The sequence below is a fragment of the Eptesicus fuscus genome, chromosome 14 (assembly GCF_027574615.1).
Source record: "Eptesicus fuscus isolate TK198812 chromosome 14, DD_ASM_mEF_20220401, whole genome shotgun sequence".
NCBI lineage: Eukaryota > Metazoa > Chordata > Mammalia > Chiroptera > Vespertilionidae > Eptesicus > Eptesicus fuscus.
Genome location: NC_072486.1, coordinates 23,973,261 through 23,997,046, shown reverse-complemented (window position 1 = coordinate 23,997,046; position 23,786 = coordinate 23,973,261). Strand labels below are relative to the sequence as shown.

Below are 23,786 nucleotides of genomic sequence, written 5' to 3'. Positions count from 1 at the left end.
CACCCAGCCTGCAAGGGAAGGCAGCTGGAGGTGATCAACCCTGCAGGAGAGGGCAGTTAGGGGTGACCAGGCTGGCAGAGGAGGGAAGTTGGGGGCAAACAGGCTGGCAGCAGAGTGGTTAGGGCGTGATCAGGCTGGCAGGCAGAAGCAGTTAGGGGCAATCAGGAAGGCAGGCAGGCAAGCAGTTGGGAGCCAGCAGTCCTGGTTTTGAGAGGGATGTCCGACTGCCCGGTGGAATCGGGCCTAAACGGGCAGTCGTACATCCCTTGAGGGGTCCCATATTGGAGAGGGTACAGGCTGGGCTGAGGGACAACCCCCCTTCGTGCACGAATTTCGTGCACCGGGCCTCTAGTATCTGTAATGATATTCATCAAAAGTTGTTTCTAGGATGTAGTGATTTCTTCTTGCAGTGCTTTATTGCTTGCTTGCTTGTTGTTGTTTTTAAACAAAGAATAACACAAACCTTTTCCTTAAGAAATAAAGTAAAAATATAAACTTCAGTTGTCCCAGCACTTTGCATCTGAAATTTCAGTTGAGTCTAGAAGTCTGTATTTTTAAAATGCTCCTCAAATGATACTGAATGAATTATATTTTCCCATATTCATATTTACCCATGTCATGTCTCAATGACTATTCAGTTTTTGACTTGTCTGTAATGTGCTGTTTTAGCAGTAAATTCATCCTTTTATCTCCTGTGCATAGGTAAAAGTTAAATATTCTTAGATATGTTCTCTTATATGAAAGGAATTAACTTTCCAGTGTAGCTAATAGTTATCAGACTTTTTACTTTTGGTATGTATAATGCTCTTTAGTTTATAACATCCTATTAATTTTTTTCTTACAGAAATACACTTTTGGGAAATGGCCTCTAAATCTTGGCTGAATTTTTTAATCTTTCTCTGTGGATCAGCAGTTGGATTTGTTTTATGTTCTCAGCTATTTAGTATTTTGTTGGGAGAACAGGGTGACACCCAACCTAAGATTCTTCATAATGATCCTCATGCTAGGCATTCAGATGATAATGGACAGAATCATCTAGAAGGACAGATGAACTTCAATGCAGATGCTAGCCAACATAAAGGTATGGATTACTTTATTAAGGAGTATTTTTCGGTATTGAATAGTATTTTTCAGTCTATGTAAGTATTGAAAGAATTTGAAAGAGTTATATGAATTTTGTTATATCACAGTATATCTTTTGATAAAAATGATCTTAATTTTAGATGTTAAATGACAATTCTCATTTCGCCTCAGAAGAAGGAAATTGCTAAAACCCAGATGAACTTAGGTAGTAAAATATTAATTTTGAATTTATTTTTGAATAGAACTAGTTCAGAAACTGTATTTTGGCAAAAGGCAAAACTTTTCAGTCTAGATTTGTTTCTGAAATTTTTATTTAGTCTATTTGTGTTATCATGGTTTATATCTGCATCTTTGGTTTTTGCTATCATCTTGTTTGGTCTTTGTTTTTGCCTAATTGTGTTTTCTTAAAGAAACATAAGCTGTTTACATAAATTTTAATTTATAATTTTATCAATAGTTAATATCACTAATCTTTTTTCCTTTTTAGAAGCATAAAGAACTAGGGAATTAAAAAACTAAGGGTGTGTTATAATGACTTCATTTTCTCCTTGCCTCATATCTCTAACTAGATTTTCTCAATCGAGTCCTCTGTGTGCCCGTTAAATGTAGGCTTTCTCTAAGTCTCTGTCCTTTGGCTCTTCTTTGCCTGTGTGATGTCATCAACCCCCACAGTTTTAATTTCCATCTCTTCCTTATTGTCTTTATCATATATGCACACACACACATATATATATACACATATATATACACATATATACATGGTAGATGCTTTTCTTTGCTTACCAGTCAATGTGTACATATATATACACATATACATATGTATATATATGTATACATGTGTATACATATATATATATATGTGTGTGTGTGTATGTGTGTGTATATATATATTAGAGGCCCGGTGCACGAAATTTGTGCACAGGGGTGTGTGTGTCCCTCAGTCCAGCCTGCACCCACTCCAATCAGGGACCCCTTGAGGGATGTCCGACTGCCCATTTAGGCCTGATCCCAGTAGGACATCTCTCTCACAATCCAGGACTGCTGGCTCCCAACTGCTTGCCTGCTTGCCTTCCTGATTGCCCTTAACCACTTCTGCCTACCAGCCTGATTACCCCTAACCCCTCCATTGCCAGCCTGATTGATGCCTAACTGCTCCCCTGCCAGATTGATTGCCCCCAACTGCCCTCCCTTGCTGGCCATCTTGTGTCCACATGGGGGCAGCCATCTTGTGTGTTGGAATGGCAGTCAATTTGCATGTTACTATTTTATTAGATAGGATAGAGGCCTGGTGCATGGGTGGGGGCTGGCTGGTTTGCCCTGAAGGGTGTCCCGGATCAGGGTGGGGGTTCCCTTGGGGTGTGGGGAGGCCTTGGCGAGGGGCCTGTGGTGGTTTGCAGGCTGGCCACGCCCCCCGGCGACCCAACCGGAGGCCCTGGTATCTGGGATTTATTTATCTTCTGTAATTGAAACTGTAGCCTTGAGCAGAGGCCAGGGTCAGCCAGGAAGTTTGGCTTCCTCCATCGCCAGGGGCAACCTAAGCCTCCTGCTCTCCAGCTCCGTGGCTGCTGCCATTTTTATTGGGATTTATTTATCTTCTATAATTGAAACTTTGTAGCCTTGAGTGGAGGCCAGGGCCGGCCAGAGCAGGCGGGAAGCTTGACTTCCTCCATTTCCGGGGAAACCCAAGCCTCCTGCTCACTCTGTGGCCGCAGCCATCTTGGTTGGGTTAATTTGCATACTCGCTCCTGATTGGCTGGTGGGCGTGGCTTGTGGGCATAGCAGAGGTATGGTTAATTTGCGTGTTTCTCTTTTATTAGTGTAGATTAGAGGCCCAGCACACGATTAAATCGTGCACGATTAGGGTCCCTAGGCCTAGTTGCAATCAGGGCCATGTCCACCTCCCAGCATTGCTCCTCCACCTCCATGGCCCCTGCCCTGTGAACCTTCATGCTCATAGCCCCCGCCCCGTGAGACTCCTTGGCCTCAGCCGCCCACGCCCTGTGACGCTCTTCAACCTCAGCAGCCCCTCAAAGCTCCATGCTCACAGCCCCTGTCCTGCCTCCGCCACCCCGTGATGCTCCACACTCACCGCTCCTGCCCTGCGACGCTCCTCCACCTCAGCCACCCTGCAAAGATCCACACTAATAGCTCCCGCCCTGTGAGGCTCCTCAGCCACTGCCGTGACGCTCCTTCACCTCAGCCATCCCACGAAGCTCCACGCTCACAGCCCCCACCCCACTCCTCTCCTTGCCACCCCCACCCCACGATGCTCTTCTGCCTCAGCCACCCCGGGAAGCTCAATGCTCACAGTCCCCCGCCCCGCGAGGCTCCTCAGCTTCCATGGCCCCATCCCACCACGCTGTGAGAGCCCGACTGGTCCTTTGGTCGTTTGGGCCCACAGCTCTCTCAGCTCCTTAGCCTGCTGTTTGGTTATCCGTCCAGTCATTTTGGTCGTGATGGCACTTGGCTTTTTATGTATTAGGATATATAGATATAGAGATAGAGATAGAGATAGAGATAGAGATAGAGATAGAGATAGAGATATATTATTGATTTCAGAGAGGAAGGGAGAGGGATAGAGAGACAGAAACATTCAATGAGAGAGAATCATTGATTGGCTGCCTCCTGCACATCCCCCACTGGGGATCGAGCCCACAATCCGGGCATGTGCCCTTGACTAGAATCGAACTCGGGACCCTTCAGTCTGAAGGCTGACGCTCTATCCACTGAGCCAAACTGCTAGGTCTGTTGTCTTTATCTTTAACCCAGTTCTAGACACTATAAAAAGGCATTAACACAATTCAAAAATCTCTGCAAATTTTGTGGTTTGACAGAAAAGAATGCAAGCAGCTTGAGAACAATTAGAATTCTAGGATGCTGAGGGTCCTCATTAGCAGTTTCTGTTATCTTTCTGGCAGTAAATTATTTCTTTCCTACCGCTCAAATGGTGGTTGTAGGGCAAGGTGTCAAATCTCGGTTGAGTTTTGTGAACTAGCAAGCACATTACAACTTATTTTATGTTGTGTGAATGTTTATATAACAGTGATTCAGCTCTGAGCAGGTGTTCTTATTGGAAAGCAGTTTGATCACTGTGCATTTGCTCTAGCATTGCTCTAGGTCTTGAAATGATCAATTGGGTCAAGGCTCCTCTACTACTAGTAAGCTGTGCTAGGTTGACCTTACTGCAGGCACATCTATTAGGTACCTACTTGTCCTCCTCCAAGGCCCACAAAATGTAGGGTATGCTAAAAGTTCTGTTCCTCTCAAACTTAACATGCAAATGAACTCCTTTTCTTTCCTACTTCTAAAACTTACTCTACCTTCTGTATCCCTTATTTTATATATCTTATTACCATCTGCCCAAGTGAGAAATGTTGCAGTCATGGTATATGCTTTTCTTTGCTTACCAGTCAATCTCATTTGTCACTTAAATCTAACAGTTCATTTTCTTTACCATTTTTCAGATTTCTTCTCTTAATCTATAGTGCTTTTCCCCTGACCAGGCCTTGAGTTATACCCATCTACCTGCACTCAACCAAACTTCACCATGCCTTTTGTCCTTTCTCTTGGTGAGCATCTCCTCATTTAAAGATGTATTTTCTGTATTATCTCTTATTTTTGCTGATATTGCTTTATCCCGCCCCTTCTTTGTTCTAGCCAAGTTCCCATTGCACTGCTCCATAGGATTTGCCAGCTACTGCTTTCTTTTCCCACAGCACATCAAACCCTTTGTACATACCTCAGAAATTATAGCATTTCTTAGTATGTGTCAAGTATTGGTTTGCAAATGTATCTTATTCATCCTGTTATCTCCTGTGCTAGCACATGCTTACTACACAGTAATTAACGAGTGAGTGATTGAAAGAATGAGAAAGAGTATCTACCTAGCAGTGGGGAAAAAGTTCTCTTGCTCTTAGTGAAGCATATTGCAGATTCCTGCCTCCACCATTTTCCCTTTCCATTCAGGATTTGGTATGTCTGTATAGCTAGGAAATTGGGCTCCCAAGTATAAGAACCATGAATGTTCTCTGATTGAAAATAGGGTGATTTTGTCCGTTTTTAGATTGTGAATTCTTGATATTTAGTGGGGCATGAGTATATTTTCATGCCCTGTCCCAACCTCGCCTTCTATTCCCTCACAATCAGTTAACTATTTCTTTAGTTGTTAATTTTTCACAGGTGTTAGCTTTCATAACTCACTGGTTGACCTTAACTTTAAGGATGTGCTTTCTGAGGATTATGCCTAGAGCATTGCTACACAAATGTGGTTTTGCAGACTCATGTTGGTCCACAACTAAAGAAGTATTGAAATCACAATTAAAAGACATTTTATGACAGTAATTTTGTCTAAATCTAAATATAAAAACTTTCTGGGGCTTGGATTTTATATATGATTTTTAATTTTTATTTTCCAGTATTTCATTTTTAGCATGTTTGTAAAAGTATAGATCTCAAACTATTGGACGCAAAAATTGGTCCTTCACAAAGCACTGATTTAGAATCTTAGAGTTGAACTCTTCCTCTGCATATTGTTACTCAAAATGTGGTTTTGGCATGACAGCCAGTGAATTGTTTGTTACCTACCTGCATCCAGGTAAGGAGCTTGCACCAGGATATAAATCATTTCAACTCACTGCTTAGGACTTTTTTTGAGGGGGAGGGAGAAGCAAAACTTATTCAAAGAAAAAATTAATATGCTGCTTTATATTCTGGCATATGCTCCTTACACATTTCTTTGCAAACCCATACTTTGAAAAATACTACTCTAGATGATCTTGGAAATACTACCTCTTCCTATGGATATGTTCTTTTTGTGACTGGTGGTTTTGCATTTTGTAATGAGATATATTACTATTGGAAGTAATCTCAACTCTGTATTAATGCCTCTTTATGGAACTGGGGTAGGTAGGAAAACTTTTTTTAAAAAGCCACTTTAGGGTACTTATAGAAATTCATAACAGTGGTCTCTTATGAGCTTCAAAATAAATTGCCACTTCAGCAGCATGTCTTTCCTGCCTTTCAGAGTTTATTCAGAGCAATGAAAAATTATTGAAAAATTGAAGTCATAGTGACAACTCTTGTTAGCTCCACTGATCTCCTAGATAAGATTGACATGAAACCAGTAGATCAGAATGACAGTTCATATTAGGTTGAGTTTTGTTTTCTTTCAGTTAAAACACTAATGGTAGCTAGGTAAATAGAAACGGGGACAGAGGGTGGGGTGGTTCTTTGATACTGTTTAAGAAAATGTCTTCTTCAGCATAATTTATTTGGATTTCACATTATAGATAAATGTAACTTTGAAATTTTCTATTTAATAGATGAGAACACTGACATCGCTGAAAACCTCTATCAGAAGGTTAAAATTCTTTGCTGGGTTATGACAGGACCTCAAAATCTAGAGAAAAAGGCTAAACATGTCAAAGCTACATGGGCCCAGCGCTGTAATAAAGTATTGTTTATGAGTTCAGAAGAAGACAAAGATTTCCCTGCTGTGGGATTAGAAACCAGAGAAGGCAGAGACCAGCTATACTGGAAAACAATTAAAGCTTTTCAGTATGTTCATGATCACTATCTAGAAGATGCAGATTGGTTTATGAAAGCTGATGACGATACATATGTTATACTAGACAATTTGAGATGGCTTCTCTCAAAACACAACCCTGAAGAACCCATTTACTTTGGGAGAAGATTTAAGCCCTACGTTAAGCAGGGCTATATGAGTGGAGGAGCAGGATATGTACTGAGCAAAGAAGCCTTGAAGAGATTTGTTGATGCGTTTAAAACAGAGAAATGTACACATAGTTCCTCCATTGAAGATTTAGCACTGGGAAGATGCATGGAAATTATAAATGTAGAAGCAGGAGATTCCAGAGATACCATTGGAAAAGAAACTTTTCATCCCTTTGTACCAGAGCACCACTTAATCAAGGGTTATCTACCTAAAACATTTTGGTACTGGAATTATAACTATTACCCTCCTGTAGAGGTAAGTTTAGAAATTTTATTACAGTATAAATACTTAGACTGACTTTTGCTTACTTTAGAAAAACTAATATGTGTATGTTTCTTAGTAACACTGAGAATCTCCTTTAATCTTTTTATGTAGAGTGACAGTATAACACAGTAAATAAGAATATGAGCAATACTCAGTCATTCAACAAATATTAGTACTACTATATGCCAGGCACTGGGACTATAGCAGTAAATATGGCCAAGTTCCAGTTTTCATTAACTTTATATTCTAGATGAGGAGACATACAATAAACACACACACTAATTAAGATATAATGTGATTCTAGGTTGTGGTAAGTGTCCTGAAGAAAAAGCCAGGCGAGGGGATGGAGAATGATTCAGAGTAGAGTGGGGTACTCTAGTTTGGGTGGTTAAGAAACAACACATCAAAAGACTCTCAGGTTCAGAAAGACCTACTTAATAGTTGAATCCTCTCCCACTTAATAGTTGAATGACCTGGTATGGACAGAATTTTCCTAACTTCCTACCATCAGTTTTCTCATTTGTAAAATGGATATGATCTACCTTTCTCATCTAGTTGTAATTACAGTGCAGTGCAGTGCAGTGCAGTGTCTATCACACACTAAGTACCTAATAAGTCTTAGCTCTCATTTGACACCTTAACTTATATTCTTGAGAACTTTAAAGTACAGTATTTTATTCAATTTTTCAGATGTACAAATATTTGAGAAAAGTATAATGTCTTGTACCAACAAACCAGCTTTACCAAATATTAATCTTTTGTTACATTTGCTTCAGATTTTTTTTTTAAAGAAAAAGGTTATAGATATAGTTGAGGCCTGTATGTTCTCCCCAATCCATTTCTCCTACCTCCTTCTTCAGATAATATCATGAATTTAACATTTATCATTGCCGGACTTGTTTTTATATTTTTCCTACATGTTTATGTGTCTATAAATAATATATAGTATTGTTTTACAGATTTTTAAATAAATGGAATTATATCATATAGTAAAACTTATCAACATTAATCTATGTATCTGCTTTATTAATTTAGACTTCTGTGTAATAACCTAATATATGAATGTACTGTAATTTATTCAGTCTCCTGCTAATGAACATTTAATAGACTGTTGCTGGGTTTTCACTATTATGATCAATTCCAGCAGTGAATGACTGAAAGAGTCCAGGAATCATGAAACCCAGCTTTTATACTCAGTTCTGTTATTTATCCTATATAATAAAAGCCTCATATGCTAAGTGTCTGGTTGTCCAGTAGGCCGTTCAACCAATCAAAGCATAATATGTTATTGATATGCTAAGGCCGCTCAACTGCTCGCTATGATGTGCACTGACCACCAGGGGACAGACAGTCAGCCGGTCGACTAGTCACTATGACGTGCACTGACCACCAGGGGGCAGATGCTCAGACCGGTAGGTTAGCTTGCTGCTGAGGTCTGGTCAATCAGGACTGAGCGAGACGGGCCGGATACACCCTAGAGCCCTCCCGTGGTCCCTCTCTGGCTGGCCAGCCTCCTGCATCCCTCCCCGGCCCCGATCATGCACTGATGGGGCCCCTCAGCCTGGCCTGCACCCTCTCGCAATCCGGGACCCCTCAGGGGATGTCAGAGCTGATTTTCGGTCCAATCCTGCAGGTCAGACCGAGGGACCCCACTGGTGCACGAATTCATGCACTGGGCCTCTAGTCTATTTATATAAAAGCCTAAGCAACCTGATGAATGGCCAGACGACTGGCCCGTAGCTTTGATGTGCACTGACCATAAGGGGGGCAGATGCTCAATGCAGGAGCTGCCCCCTGGTGGTCAGTGTGCCCCCACAGCGGGAGTGCCACTCAGCTGACCAGTGGGTGCCAAACGCCAGGCTCATGGCTGGTGGGCGTAGCTGCAGCAGCGTGAACCTCTCCCACCTCTGCAGCAGTGCACTGAGTGGCGGCAGCAGGCGCAGCAGGACCAGGATCAGCGGAAGCGGCACCCCAGCCGCCTGTGACTTCGCACACTTCTACATCCCTCGGGGGGTGTTGGACTATCAGGGCTGTGAGGATTGGCCGAAACCAGCCAGGGGTCCCGGATTATGAGAGGACACAGGCCAGGCTAAGGAACCCCACCTTGCACTAGGCCTCTAGTTAATTAATAATGCCCTTAGGCAAGTTACTAGAATTCTATGCCTTCTTTTCTGTGGCCCTGTGATACAAATAAGATACATCATGCTATCATTCTCTTCTTCACAGACTAGAACTTTTTTTAAATCCTCGCCTGAGGGTATTTTTTCATTGATTTTTAGAGAGAGGGAAAGACAGAAATGTCAGTGTGAGAGACACATCAATTGGTTGCCTCTTGCACAAGCCCTGACCAGGGCCTGGGCCCGGAAGGAGCCTGCAACCAAGGTACGTGCCCTTGACTGGAATCAAACCCAGGACCCTTTCTTCCACAGGACAGGCTAGCACTTTCAAATCATCACCAAAATAGTAGTTCTTGACCAGGGGCTTTTTTTGTTTGTTTTCCATCCAGAGCAACCTAAAGTTTAGGTATCCTAATCAGGAATCAAACCTGCAAACCTTTTGGTGTACAGGGCGATGCTCCAACCAAGCCACCTGGCCAGGGCTTATAGTGCACCTTTTATTTAAATTGTAGTCATTTTTTAAATGGATGGCAAAAACTTGATTTTTATGTAAAAATTTATTCAGTTATATTGAAAACTATTAACATAGATTTGGGAGTGCCAGAACTGACACAGACTTCCAACGCTGCCTCTTCTCTCTTAGGAGATTCTATATAAACCCAATGTGAAATCAAACTTCTGTTATTACTCATCCATTATTTAATACTTTTTCTCCCTGAGTTATTATTTTAAAGCCATCCTAAATCTCATACATATATTCTCTGTAATAATCACTAAAAATACAGTGTAGAAAAATTTTATAGAGCAAATGAGAGTGTAAAATATTCTAGTTGATCAGTTTATGGTCTTAAGTTGGTTGTTCAGAACTTTACTCTTCATACAGTTCCCTTCTCATTCCACCTTCTTAATTCGCTATAAGTGAGTCTGTTCCCTAGAAGTAGACTTTTCACCAGAGAATTTGCAGTCATAATACAGTGGATTTAAAATAGATGTGTGTGTATTTGTATTTATATGTAAATACACACACGAGCGCGCGCGCGCGCGCACACACACACACACACACACACACACACACACACGAAAGGGGTAGGCAAAAGTAGGTTTACAGTTTAGAGTATCTGAAACAGTTTATTCTTTTGTATTATTTATTTTATATTTGCCTATATATATATAAATATTCTACATGTGAAATTGCCTCTTTCATAGATCAGGTCAGAAATGATTAAATATGACTTACTCTATTTGTCAGTTTTATTTACGTTAACTCTAATTCTTCTGAAACTTACTGGCATATGATGAGATAGAGAGCTCCTGATTTTTAAAAAAATTGTTAACTAATTACTTCAATACCATTATTTTAACTGAATCTTATTTTTATTACTGATTTAAAATACCTCCTTTATCATACACTATGGTATAGTGTAGGATCAGTGTCTGAATTTCAAGTTCTGTTCCATTCTATTTGATTTTGGCTCAGCACCATATGTTTATAACCTTGTAGCTTTACAGAATATTTAAGTTACTAATCTAAGACTGTTCTGGCAACTCTTATGTTTTTATCCTTGAGTATAAATTTATTAATTTAAGGACAGTGGACATAATTGCCAGGAATTTTTAGTTTGCCTTTTAGGTACCCTATTGAAATTTTATAGTTTTCTTCAGAATTTTATTCCTTTTTAAGTATTTCCCCATGTATCTAGTATTTTTGTTACTATTCTACTTAGGCTCTTTCTTAAAACTTCTTAGCCTATATATATATATATATATATATATGAAAGCTTTTGATTTTTAAAGCATCTTTAAAATCTGGCTCTGTTCTTAGATTCCTTATTTTGGATGATTTTTCACTTGACTCTTGAGTTTTTTAAATAACCATAATCATATGCAAAGAACTATTTTATTTTTAATAATTATAGCTGCTTTATTATATTTTATCCTACCTAATAATAGACAAAGATGCAAATTGACCATACCTCCGACACACCCACAAGCCACACCCACCATCCAATCAGAGTGAGCATGCAAATTAACCCAAACCAAGATGGCTACAGCCACAGAGAGCAAGGTTTCCTAGGTAACAGAGGAAGCCAAGCTTTCCACCTGTCCTTGCCAGGCCTAAGCCTCCACTCAAGCTACAAAGTTTCAATTATAGAAGGTAAACAATTTCAAACAAATGGCGGCAGAATGGAGCTTGAGAGAGCAGGCCAGGATTGCCACCGGCAACAGGGGAAGCAAAGCTTTCCGCACACCCTGGCCGGGCCCACCCGCTTAAGGCAACAAAGTTTCAGTTATAACCCCAACACAAATGGCTGCCGGCCTCGGAGGGAGCCCCAGGCTTGGCTCCACTCCAGGCTACAAAGTTTCAATTGTAGAAGGAAAATAAATTCCAGATACCAGGGCCTCCGTTTGGGTTGCGAGGGGGCGTGGCCGGCCTGCAAACCACCACAGTCCCCTTGCTCAGGTCGCCCCACGCCCCAAGGGAACCCCCACCTGATCTGGGACACCCTTCAGGGCAAACCAGCTGGCCCCCACCCCTGTACCAGGCCTCTATTCTATCTAATAAAAGAGTAGTATGCAGATTGATCATCACTGCAACACTATAGCTGCCCCCATGTGGTCAAAGATCCTGCCCCCATGTGGACACAAGATGGCCACCACAAGATGGCCAGCAGGAGAGGGCAGTTGGGAGGCACCCGGCCTGCAAGGGAGGGCAGTTGAGAGGGACCAGGCCTGCAAGGGAGGGCAGTTGGAGGTGATCAACCCTGCAGGAGAGGGCAGTTAGGGGTGACCAGGCCGGCAGAGGAGGGAAGTTGGGGGCAAACAGGCTGGCAGCAAAGTGGTTAGGGGGTGATCAGGCTGGCAGACAGAAGCAGTTAGGGGCAATCAGGAAGGCAGGCAGGCAAGCAGTTGGGAGCCAGCAGTCCTGGATTGTGAGAGGGATGTCCGACTGCCCATTTAGGCCCGATCCCAGTGAGATCGGGCCTAAACGGGCAGTCGTACATCCCTTGAGGGGTCCCAGATTGGAGATGGTGCAGGCTGGGCTGAGGGACCCCCCCATGCACGAATTTCGTGCACTGGGCCTCTAGTTGTTTATAGTGCTTAATAATAACAGTATCCTGACCATCCAGTAAAAAGCAATAATACAATAGAGTGTAACATAATTAATGCAGTAAATCTTGTAAGAATATTATTACAATATTTCAGAGTCAAATAAAATTGCTTCCATAGAGGATCAGCAATTTAAAACTAACTGCTATTGTTCTGGTTTTTTAGTTCAATATGTACTGGCTAGTATAAAGCCACTAACATTAACCATTGAGCGCTTGAAATGTGACAAGTCCACATTGAGATGTACTTTAATTATAAAATTAATGACTGATTCCAAAGTCTTAGCACAACTGAGAAGAATGATTTCATTAATTTTAAAAATATTACATATTGAAAAAATAATATGGATATATTCAGTAAGATTAAATTACATCAAATTAATTTCACCTACTTTTACTTTTTAAAATGTGGCTATTAGAAAATATTAAACTACATTATGTGGTTAGATATATCTATTGGACAGAGCTGGTTTAGGTAATCACAAGCTGACTTACAGTTTACTTTTCATATTTGTTTTTATTATGTTCCCTCAAGCTTTAAAAAGTAGACACCAGATAATTTTTCAGTGCCTACATAGTTATCCAGGATTTCACAATGTCTCAAAGGAAAAGTTGAGAATCCGGCCAGAGAAAATACAATGAATAATTTCTTGATAATTTTTACTGCATTGTAAGCTGCATACTTCCAAACATAAATTATTAAATATTCAATTTAATAGGTATGAATCTTCTCTGGTAACTTACCAGACTCTTTCTCCCTGGGTCCTTGCAAAGACATTAGATAGAATCCCCGTTTTGTTGGAGTCACCTGAAACATTCTCCAGATACCAATTCTGATCCCCAAATGACCTGTGATTAATTCTATTACCAGTTTCCCCCCCAGTTTTCTATATTTTTATGCTTTTTCATTTGTTTGTTGTATTTTTATTTTGTGTTTTTTTTTTAAACTTGTTCTCATGCCAACTGTATTAGGAATATATGAGAATTATGTAAGTGAATGAAATTTTAAACTCTGACTTACCTGAATGTGATTGTTCTTTTCAATAATAGCTGACATTTATTGAGCATTTATTATAGGCAAAGCATAGTCCTAATCATTTCATGCACATTATCTCCTTTAACCCCTTTTGCAGATGGAGAAATTGATGCTTATAAAGATTTAATAACTTGCCAATGTCATACACTAGTAGGCAAAATTTGGATTCAAACCTAGGTTTGACTCAGAACTTCCTCTCTTACTATTTGAGTTAATGTGTAGATAAAGTATTAGATTGCAGACACATAATAGACAAGGCTTTCTAGTTACTGAATGTTCTGAAGGTATCTTTCTGGAGCTCAGCCAAACAAAAATTTATAGTGAGAAAATTATGAAGAGAAAGCAAAACTGGAAGAAATAGAGCTTTATCCTTTGTATTGAAAAAAGTCTCAAGATTTTTTTCTGCTGAAACACTATAGAGTAAGAGAATATTATTTCAATTTGAAATGCTTTAGCAATTTCCTATTTGGTTTTAAATCATTAGGTGCTTTAAAAAATCCTTTCTTCCAGGTCTAATAAATTAGGTGCCTCTTTAAACCTTGCCAGCTTTAATTACCGGATTCTGTTAAAATTAGTGTTTCCTTTATCACTGTGTGCATACTGTATTTTAACAATGTGCTACTTATTTAATAACGTCTGTTTCCACTACTTTTTTAGGGTCCTGGTTGCTGTTCTGATCTTGCAGTTTCTTTTCACTATGTTGATCCTACAACCATGTATGAGTTAGAATACCTCGTTTATCATCTTCGTCCATATGGATATTTATACAGATATCAACCTGCCTTACCTGAAAATATACGGAAGGAAAGAAGTCAAGCATACAAAAATGAAGATCCAAAGTAAAATTTGGGAAACCTTGAAAGAAAAGCATAAATGAACAGAGGTAAAATGTCTAACATTGCACTGAAGAAGAACTTCTGCTTTCTGATGTAGAACACTGGAAGCCCAGTGAAGAATTCTAAATGAACATTCCGTATTAGAAATCTTTCATATGAATGCCTATAAACTGAAGCTTTAATAAGCTGTGAAGTCTGTTAAAATGTGTTTTGATACAGTAATATATATATGAAAAACTTGTGTTTTTATAATGTTGGCAAGGCAGAGGGGCTAAAAAGATTTTGTTGCCTGTTTCTGACCACATGTATTATTTTCACTGGGAAGTTAAAACAGTTGCTAAAACTATACTGCACCATATTAGTAACACACACATGATGCTAAACAGATCTGCCTTAAAATTTTAGAAGAAAGTATTGTTGTTCAGTGTTGTTTATAAACTCAAGACATGAGTTTATATTCACAGTATGATATAAATGAACCCCTCCTCTCCCAACACATACCCGTGTGTAGTTTTGGCTAATCTAAATTTTGCTGTGATTATTTAAAATTGGCAGTATTTCTCTCAGAAGAAGGTAGAATCAGAATGGCACTTCATCCTAATGTGCATTAATAAAACCACATTTTGAAATGATCATGGGCCTTGATTATAATATATAGTGTATATACTTGGTTCTAATTAATAGTTAACCGTTTGTAGGCATACCTCGTTTTATTGCTTTATTTGCTTCACAGATGTTGTGCCTTTTACAAGGCAAGACTCTCAAGAGAAAAAAAGATAACGACTCGCTTTATTGCGACACTTACTTTATCGTGGTGGTCTGGAACTGAAACCACAATATATCTAAGGTACTATGCTGAGTTGTTATTATCTCTTCTAAATATGTTTAACCATTCTTGAATACCATTTTCAACTATTAATATTTACTCAAAGCTTTAAAGCATTTGATTAAATATTTTGTTCCCATATTTACCCATTGTTAATTATGGGTAACTAATAAATAGTAAATTTAATGCTTCTTGGGGAATGTTTTTTGATATCACAGCCACTCAGGAATTACGAAGCGACACTTTTAATAGATCATTTAAAACTTTTTCCAACTACATAATTATAGTTCTTTTCATTCTTATCCTGTTGAGAGATGAGAACTTGTTTTGTGCCTTTCATAACTTCTTTAAAACAGTTTTAAAATTCATTTTTAGGATCTAAGGTGGTTATTAATTGCACTGGCAAAATAATTTGAATGCAAGATTTTGACCAGAGTTAATTAAAAACATTAGAAAATGCACAATGCTTAAACAAGCTGAAATGTGTCAGGTATTAAAAGACAAAATACTTATTTTATGAATAATATCTAAATTTGATGCTGACCTATGTACAGGGTGGGGCAAAAGTAGGTTTACAGTTGTTTGTATAGAAAAATAATACAATAATTAATAAATAATACAAGAGTAAGTGCTATTTTGTTCCATCCTCTGTTTGGGGATGATTGTATTGCCGATGGATAGATAATTGCAGTTGAGCAGAATACCCATTCAAGACTGTCATCTAAAACACATTCATGAATATTTTGTTCTTATTTTAGTGACCCTCTATTTAAAGAGCTTCTGGAAAGAAAAAAAAATTAATTTTTGTTATCTTTAGCAATATTACCTGAGTGTATCATAACAATATTTTACAGACTTTCTGTAAGATTATCATAAATGGTACAAGTGATTTATATTTCTCTTACGTTTATGATGCTAATTTTACATGGCTGTCACACAATTGACTCTGCTGTTTAGCTAAATAGTTTATATTTATTGTGCCAAAACATGTCAAAACCATGACCTCTTTAGATGGTATATTTGAGAGGATGTTCATCTTGGCCAATTATGGATACTTTGTCTATGTAGTGAAAACTCACACCAATTTTTACCCATTAAATTGTTTTTTATTGTTTTCATGATGGTCATCTGCCAAAATTTCAAGGCATTCATTCTGTTTTTGAACAGCTTTTCACTTTGGTGTGGATATGAATTTATCTGAGTCCATATTTTCCACTTTTCTGTACTAGAAGCATAAATAGTTTATTACAAACATCCAAAAACCTTAAAATTTACTCAAAGGAAATGAACATTGTGATAAATCCTAGGGTCCTGAGTTAGACTACCTGGGTTTAAATTCTTGCTTCATCACTTACTAGTTTTGTAACCTTGAGCAAGTTCCTTAATCTCTCTGTGCCTCAATTTCCTCATCTGTAAATTAGGGACAATAACACTACCTACCTCACTGGAATTTTATGAGGATTAAATGAGTGAATATATGTATGGCTTTTAGAATACTGTCTGGCCCAGAGTATGAAGCAATAAATATAAGGTTTTAGTCTGTTAACTTGGAGTGTAAATATTTGTTTCAAATGAATGAAAAGTCTGCTTTAATCAAATGAGATATTGAAGGAAATATTTTATTCATTTCTTATAAGTAATAGCTAGTTTTTATCTGATGCATACTATATACCAATTACTGTGCTTAGATACTCTTTGTACATTAGCGTTAATCCTCACAAATTGGATGCTATTCCCATATTATGAATGAGAAAAGTGAGGCTCAGAGTTAAAGTACCTTTTCCTCTGTCACAAAGCTAATAAGTAACAGCTGGGATTTCTATTGAAAGCCTATGTGTTCTTGGTACCGTGTCAGCCCAGAGGTTAGTCATTTAGCATTTTTTCCATTTTTACTTACTGACATGTGATACAATGGCCAATAGTAGTGAGATTAACCAAATTGTCATGATGCTTCTCTAATTGTGGTTTTTATACTCTTGCCTGGAAGCTTGTTAAAACACCGATTTCAAGACCACAAGCCCAGAAATTCTGAGTCTAGCATGGGGCCCAGGACTATTGTTCATTCTTACTAAATGCCCTTAGGCTGTGGTTCTCAAAGTGTGGTCTAAATCTACAATGTATCAGTATCATTTGGGAAATTGTTGGAAATGCCATCTCCTGAACATATTAAGGATTAACTGCTGTGTAAGTAAAGTATCTTTCAAAGATTTAGATAAGGCATCTTTAAAATAAGTGAGTCCAATATTACACTATATTAAATGTAAGAGTCTTTAAAGCTGTTTTAAAGGGTCAGTGGATCGTTTATTTTGGCAAAATTCTTTAGCTTCTTCAGAGTGACTAACATCAGGGCCCACACAGTAAAATCTATAATTCTTTGAGTTTAGGAATTTCATATTAGTGCAGGAAGGGTTCATTAAGTAGTACTAATTCGTTAACATCCTAAATGAGTGTCATCCCAAATGCCCACAATTGTTAATAAAAATGTTTAAATAGATATAGCAAAATGCGATTTTATAATATGCATAATAGTATGTTTTTTTGCTAATTTTGACACTATCAAAATTTCATTACTTTTAAGAATCAGTTGACTGTCCTATATGACCTTATAAAGCAAAAAATTCAAGTATTTGATTAAGTACATAAAACCAGATTTCATGATAATACTGACTTATATTTTAAATTAAGATCTCTGTCATTTGGATAAATGATTTTAATGTGGCCTCTCCATAACAGTATACTTGTATTTTCAATTGGGAAGTTCATAGATGATGCAAAGCAGATTGTTGTCCCAGAGTTAAATTATTTGTTTTCAGATACCTTAAATTTCAGAGGAGTATTTGTTACTGTAAGAAGATTAGAAAATAAATCACTGACCAGTTTTGAACATTTTTTTAAATATGGTAATTGGATTTGGGCATTAAACTTGCTAACTGGTTATTTTCATAATTGTTTTTGAGTGTTAATTTTTCACTTCCTTGAGCCTATCAAATTGCAGAGTGTCCCCAAAAAATGCATACCTACTTTTTTGGAATTAGTAATTATTTAAAGTGTGTATACATTTTTGGGGGACATCCTATATAGTACCAGCTTGAAGATTGAAAAATCCCTCACTTGATTGATTCAGTAAAATCTGTCCTTTTATTCTCTATTTAAGTTTTCAGTTTAGAGTATTATGTCTTTGACAGTTTCTGCTTCTTTGTATTGATTGCCCTTTCTTTTCTTTAAAACTATTTTCCATTTTCTAACTACTCTTCCCTGCCCAACTATTAATACTGCCTTCACAAGGTTAATTGGCTGTTATTAGTGATTAGAATTTGTATTGCTTATTGATAATTTAATACCTATTAACTTTAAGTTTCCCTACGAATTTAGAAGTAAAAATCTGTCTAAGAATAATGTCTTCTGGCTCTCAGAATATTGTCCTACTTAAAAGTCTACAATTTTAAAGTAATTCTAGATATATAATTATTAAATGAAGTAGTTATGTATATTCCACCTTCCCCCTTTCTCAAAACAAAACAAAAAACTCATTTGCCTGATTTCTCTACTTTATAGTAGGCCTGACAGAAACATACTTAATAAATCTGGGGGATAACCTGTGGTTTGATTTATGTTAACTGTATCTTTTCTTTAAAATCACTTATGTTTATATAAGTACTTATGTTGAAATAGAAATTTTAATACAGATTAGAGTAAGAAATTTTACCAATTCTCTATAGAGAAACCAACCTAAAACTAGTGTCCTATTTCAACTTTTTTACCTCTCTGTTTTCAGTTTATATCAGTTCAGTTTAAATAACTTTGCAGGGCCCTGCAAATTAATAATTCATATAAATATATTATTAGAGGGAAACTAATCTTACTGCTAAGCAGTGTGCTATATTACACAGTGAATGTTTGTGTTTTGGAATTTTTAAACTATGTAAGGTAATAGTGTCAGAATGGTTTAACACTGTCTGGTGACTTGCTTATTTTAAGTGATCACCGATAAGTCAGAGAAATGTATTTTTAAATATGTTTTTTAAAGTGCCTTTTGAACATTTTTAAATAATGGATTTAAATAATTGAGTAAAATAAATTACCATGTTTAAAGCTGTTTTATCTGATTATTTTTAACTTACGTAAGAGTTGCGGAAGAAACTCATCTTCTGGGTAATTTGCGAGTTGTTTTATAGAAAACATTAATTTAAATTGTGATAGAGACACATCGATTGGTTGCCTCCTGCACAAGCCCTGATCTTGGCCAGGGATCAAACCCAGGACCCTGCGGTGTGAAGGCCAACTCTCTGACCACTGACCAGGGCTGAATGAGACATTGTATACTATATACTGCAAAAGGTATATGAAGTTCTTTGCTCCTACTATGTAAAAACATGTTTCCACTTTGCTTATTCTGCATAGGTGAAGGCTTCCTGAAATGTGGTCTATAGTCCAAAAACTTGGTGTTTTTAGGCACATTTCATCCAGAGCTCAGGTCTATTGATTTAAATCAGTTTGGGACTTTTAAAATAAGCATAAAAATTGACGTACCTCTTCCTAAGCAAATGATTACAAATGTTCATAAGGCCCTTGAGTCTACCCTGTCTGCTTCCATTTTCAGTAACCTGCTACCCTATATGTTCCTTATTAGTGCCTATGTGCATATGTGTACATATGTATGTATATACATACGTGTACACGCTGTCATTTGGATTAAACAGCTTTAGAAAAGCTAAGGAGTTTCCAAATTAGTTATATTTAGTTGTATCACTAATTGATAAGTCATTAGAGAAGGGGTTTATTTATCTAAACATGTAGATTTACCACCTATTTCAAGTTTTCCTAAGGTGTAGTCCAGTGATACAAGATTATTACTGAATTTATCTTCTTGTTAAACTTATTTTCTATCTCAAACATATTTTACATCAGATTTAATAGCGCTGACAATATAGATTGTCCAAATGGAAATTGTTTTAGTGTTTAAGACTGAGTGAACATTTAACAACTACGGTTAAGTTCAGCAACATTGACATTCTCCAAATAAATCTGTCACTATTAATAACATACAGAAGTAAACTTCGTTTTGCTGTGAATTTGACTTGTTACTAATAAATGAATTTAGTATTTCTGCCTAGAATTTTACTATAATTTGTGAAAAATTTACATAAGTGGAACCATTTTAAAATAGAGCTAGGGCAGCCATTCCAGAGGAACTGCTTTGTATGTCTTACTACTCAATATTTGGAATGTTTGAGCTGGGAAATCTAACCTTTGGACTGGGCCAAACCAGCATTGTATTTCAAACAACTGTTTGCATAGTTAACAGGAAAGCAGACATCCTGATTATCCACTAAAAATTAAAGACATATTTTAGAATTAGCACCACCATGTATATCTATAGAATAACTTAGCTTATTTGCACCTATAGAAATTCCTTCTACTCATGTAGTTATTTCCCTTTCCTTTCTCATAAAAACCAAACAAAAACACCCTTGCCTTCACTCCTAATCAGAACACTTACTTGTTTGGGTTTCTACCTGTATCAGTGCTTCTTCCCAAACAGGTATTCTTTTTTATCTCAAGTTAACACTTATTGCCTCTTTCTTTGACCTTTTATTTTTAATGAACAAATTCTTAAAATTATCTTTGTGTTGAATTCTTTCTTCTGCCAAAAGAACCACCAATTGTTTGTACTGCTGTTACTCATATTCTGTTATTGATGCTGGTTTTTACAGGACTGAAAATTTGTCCAGGGTATTTATCCTCTCTCATATATTGCCTCTGCATAGTGCAGTTGAATACAGCTGCTTACTTTGCAATAATGAAATACTCATTGTCTCTTTTTAGGCAATTCCTTAGGATGTAAGCTACTTGGGTTCTTTATTGAATGTCTAATGGAAGATTAACAGTATTTCCTGGTTTATAGAACTGTTTGATGATTTGCCATCATAGAACTAAGTTGAGTTCAATATCTTAGTCTTAACAACTAATCAAGTTCTGACTTTTGTTAGCTTCAAATCTTTCTTCATAGAACTTACTCTAAACTGCATTGTCTTTCCTACTTCTATACCTGTAATACTACAAACATACTCCTGGTAGCATTTAAGTTAAATTCACTTTCCATTAATTTTGCTGTTGTTAGATTGTAGAGGAATGGTGATAAAATCCAGAAAGTAGTATAAAAGAGAAGCAATGATTCAACTTTTTCTTTAATTCTATACAAGGCTGTCTTTCTGAATTTGTACTGTTCATTGATGTCTGTGTGTCAGAAATAGATAGGAGTAGAAAGCTATGGTTATTTTAATTGTTGGATTTACCTTTAATTAAAACAATTGCTTTTTCATACTAACTAGGTTTATATAATAAGTAATTGTATTTGATGAGGTTACAGTAACTATGTGCTTAGAATAACTTGGCATAGATTGATTAATTGTTTATAAAAATAATTTTTACAAATCTACTTGCTTGGTTGAATTTCCCCTCACTTTTTGCCTTTGAGTTTCTGGTTCTTTCTGAATTCCCTATTCTTGTATTCTTTCATCCCATGTATTTTCTTTTTTCCTTTCTTTCCTTCTCATTGGCAGTAATTCTTATTTAAGATTTTTTATTGCCCCACTTCCCATCAGATAGATGTTTTGAAGACTTTAAAGAATTACGTATCTTTTGAGAATTTTAATTCCCTCTCATCCGCTGAACAAACTTTCTTGGAATTAACTGAAAGGAGAAGGAAGAGACCGGACTTCAAGAATGCATGCCAGCATAATCCCAGAATTTCCTCTTCCCTTTGGAAATGTTCCTTTCTAGAACCTACCCAATGAAAATATGGGTACATTTTTAAATACTTGAAAACCAGTAGGAATCTGCCTTGACCCTAAATTGATGTCATCTTGTTTGGCAAAAGTGGTGAGTGAGGTTTTGAATGGCACTCCTTGTGGCTGAGGATAGCTGTTAGGAACAGAATCACAGATATTTCTCTACTTTGTGAAAAGTGAGGCAGAGGATTCTCCTGTGCTTTGCTGTTGCCTCCTGGTACATAATTGTGCATTGGGCACTGCCATCTTCTGCTGTGACGTGTATGTGGCTTTGGAGGAGGGACTTGCCTTACTACCAGAGCACAACAGAAACCAGACATCAGGAGTGTTCCAGAATAACAGAAGGAAAGTTCCATAGAATAATTAATGAGAGCTGCCCAGACCCAGTGGGATTCTCTTGCCTCTCACCAAGCTGTTCTTTTCTTTAGCACCTGTTTCCAAGGCACCAGAAGTAGCTGGCCTACCCCCGACTAGAAGCATTCTGATTACCACCACATGTTTAGAGTCTGAGCTAAATTGACATCTACCCTAAGAAAAGTGAAGATTTCCCTTCACCCAGTCTGAAGCTGTTACTCCTCACTTCCTGCTGGAAAACTGACCCTTCCCCTGGGAAACTGACAGTGAAAATATTTACTCTCTTCAGAGAAGTGTGGTCTGGATTTGTGACCCCAATAAGAAAATCACCCAAAAGTCTGACATCAATATGTTTCAGGAAGTCTGAATTGTTTGTGCTTAAGTAAATTACACACGGAGCAGCAACAGCCAAACGCAGGTGAGGCTGCACCAGACTCACTGCTGTGCCTGTTCCATCTCATTGCATTAGGGTTTCAGACATAGCAGAGGCTCCAGTTTCAGCCATGGTCACCTCGCTATAACACTAAGCTCTGAAACTTAACAGAATGTTACTTTATGATTTTATTTTTTATTATGTTCTTTTTAAAAAATTAGCTACTTTCAAATCAGGTCCACCCTCTTTAAAATAAGATTTTGAAAGTGAGAGCAGAAAAAAAGAGTTGGGAAATAAATGAATGTCCTCTATTTTCTTAGTGATCCTAAATTAGACATGTGACTAGCTATTTCTGAGATCCATAAGTATTCATGATAGTTGGTATTATTTTTCCATCTGAAAGTCTCCTGATCTTGATCAGGTTAGACCTTCATTTCATGTTTTATTGTCCTTAGACCCTCTTAGACTACTAAATCCTCAAATTTACCAAATGGAAAAATGGTATTCAGAAGTCCAGTGACTCGGTGAGGATAAGTGAAGCAGAACTGAGGGGTGAAATTTAACCTGAATCTGAAGTTTCAAAACATGGCCATATCCAGTGTTCTTTATTATACACTGTTGACTTAGAGGGTGGACAGGGATGACAAACAGCTCTGTGCTCAAATTTTAAGATCACAAATGACCTCATTTAGGGCAATTGATGACCTCAATGTAAATTAATGCCTTAAAATAAAAATTTTACTACATATTAAGCAATAGAAATTTATTTGGCCTCTTACTAATTCAGTAGTCTTTGCCAATCCTAAACTTACAGAATATTTTCTAAATTTGCTCTTTGATAACTAGATCACTGCATAGAATTATTTGAAACTTACTTGTCAGGATGTCTTAAAGAATTTTCTTTTTTCCTCTTTACACCTAATTATACATAATTAGATGAGTAATTACTCAAACTTTCTGTTGTTACTGAAACTGAAGTAAGTAGAGCAAGAGAAATGGATGCTGTGAAGATGTGAAGCAGTGACTTTACCCAAAAGCACAGTTAATAGTATCAGTGGGGTTAATTATTCTTTTAAATTACATTAAAGAATGTAGATTGGTTTCCTTTGAACTGTTACCATTATTCTCCAGACTCCATCTTATGTGACAGGATGGTAGTGGTTTCCTCTCTAAAGTATTGTACTTCTCACACCTAAGATTTAAAAATTAACCTCACCCTATGGCATATCATGTTAAAATTTGGAGTTGTCACGGTTATTTCCTCT

At 37.4% G+C, this 23,786-nt stretch overlaps 1 protein-coding gene across 5 annotated transcripts in view; it reads left to right on the top strand.

Annotated features, from left to right (window-relative positions):
* C1GALT1 (core 1 synthase, glycoprotein-N-acetylgalactosamine 3-beta-galactosyltransferase 1) overlaps window positions 1-22,669 on the top strand; it is a 33,389-nt gene extending 10,720 nt beyond the window's left edge. For 4 of the 5 annotated variants that reach the window (XM_028156647.2, XM_054725995.1, XM_054725993.1 and 1 more), the window contains exons 2-4: window positions 845-1,081; window positions 6,405-7,072; window positions 13,999-17,949. In XM_028156647.2, the coding sequence (XP_028012448.2) occupies window positions 845-1,081; window positions 6,405-7,072; window positions 13,999-14,184 (1,091 nt within the window). In that variant the 3' untranslated portion in view covers window positions 14,185-17,949. Of the gene's footprint in view, window positions 1-844; window positions 1,082-6,404; window positions 7,073-13,998; window positions 17,950-22,222 lie in introns of those variants that run through there. The other variant, XM_054725992.1, reaches the window with a different exon arrangement.
* The last annotated feature ends 1,117 nt before the right edge of the window (window positions 22,670-23,786 follow it).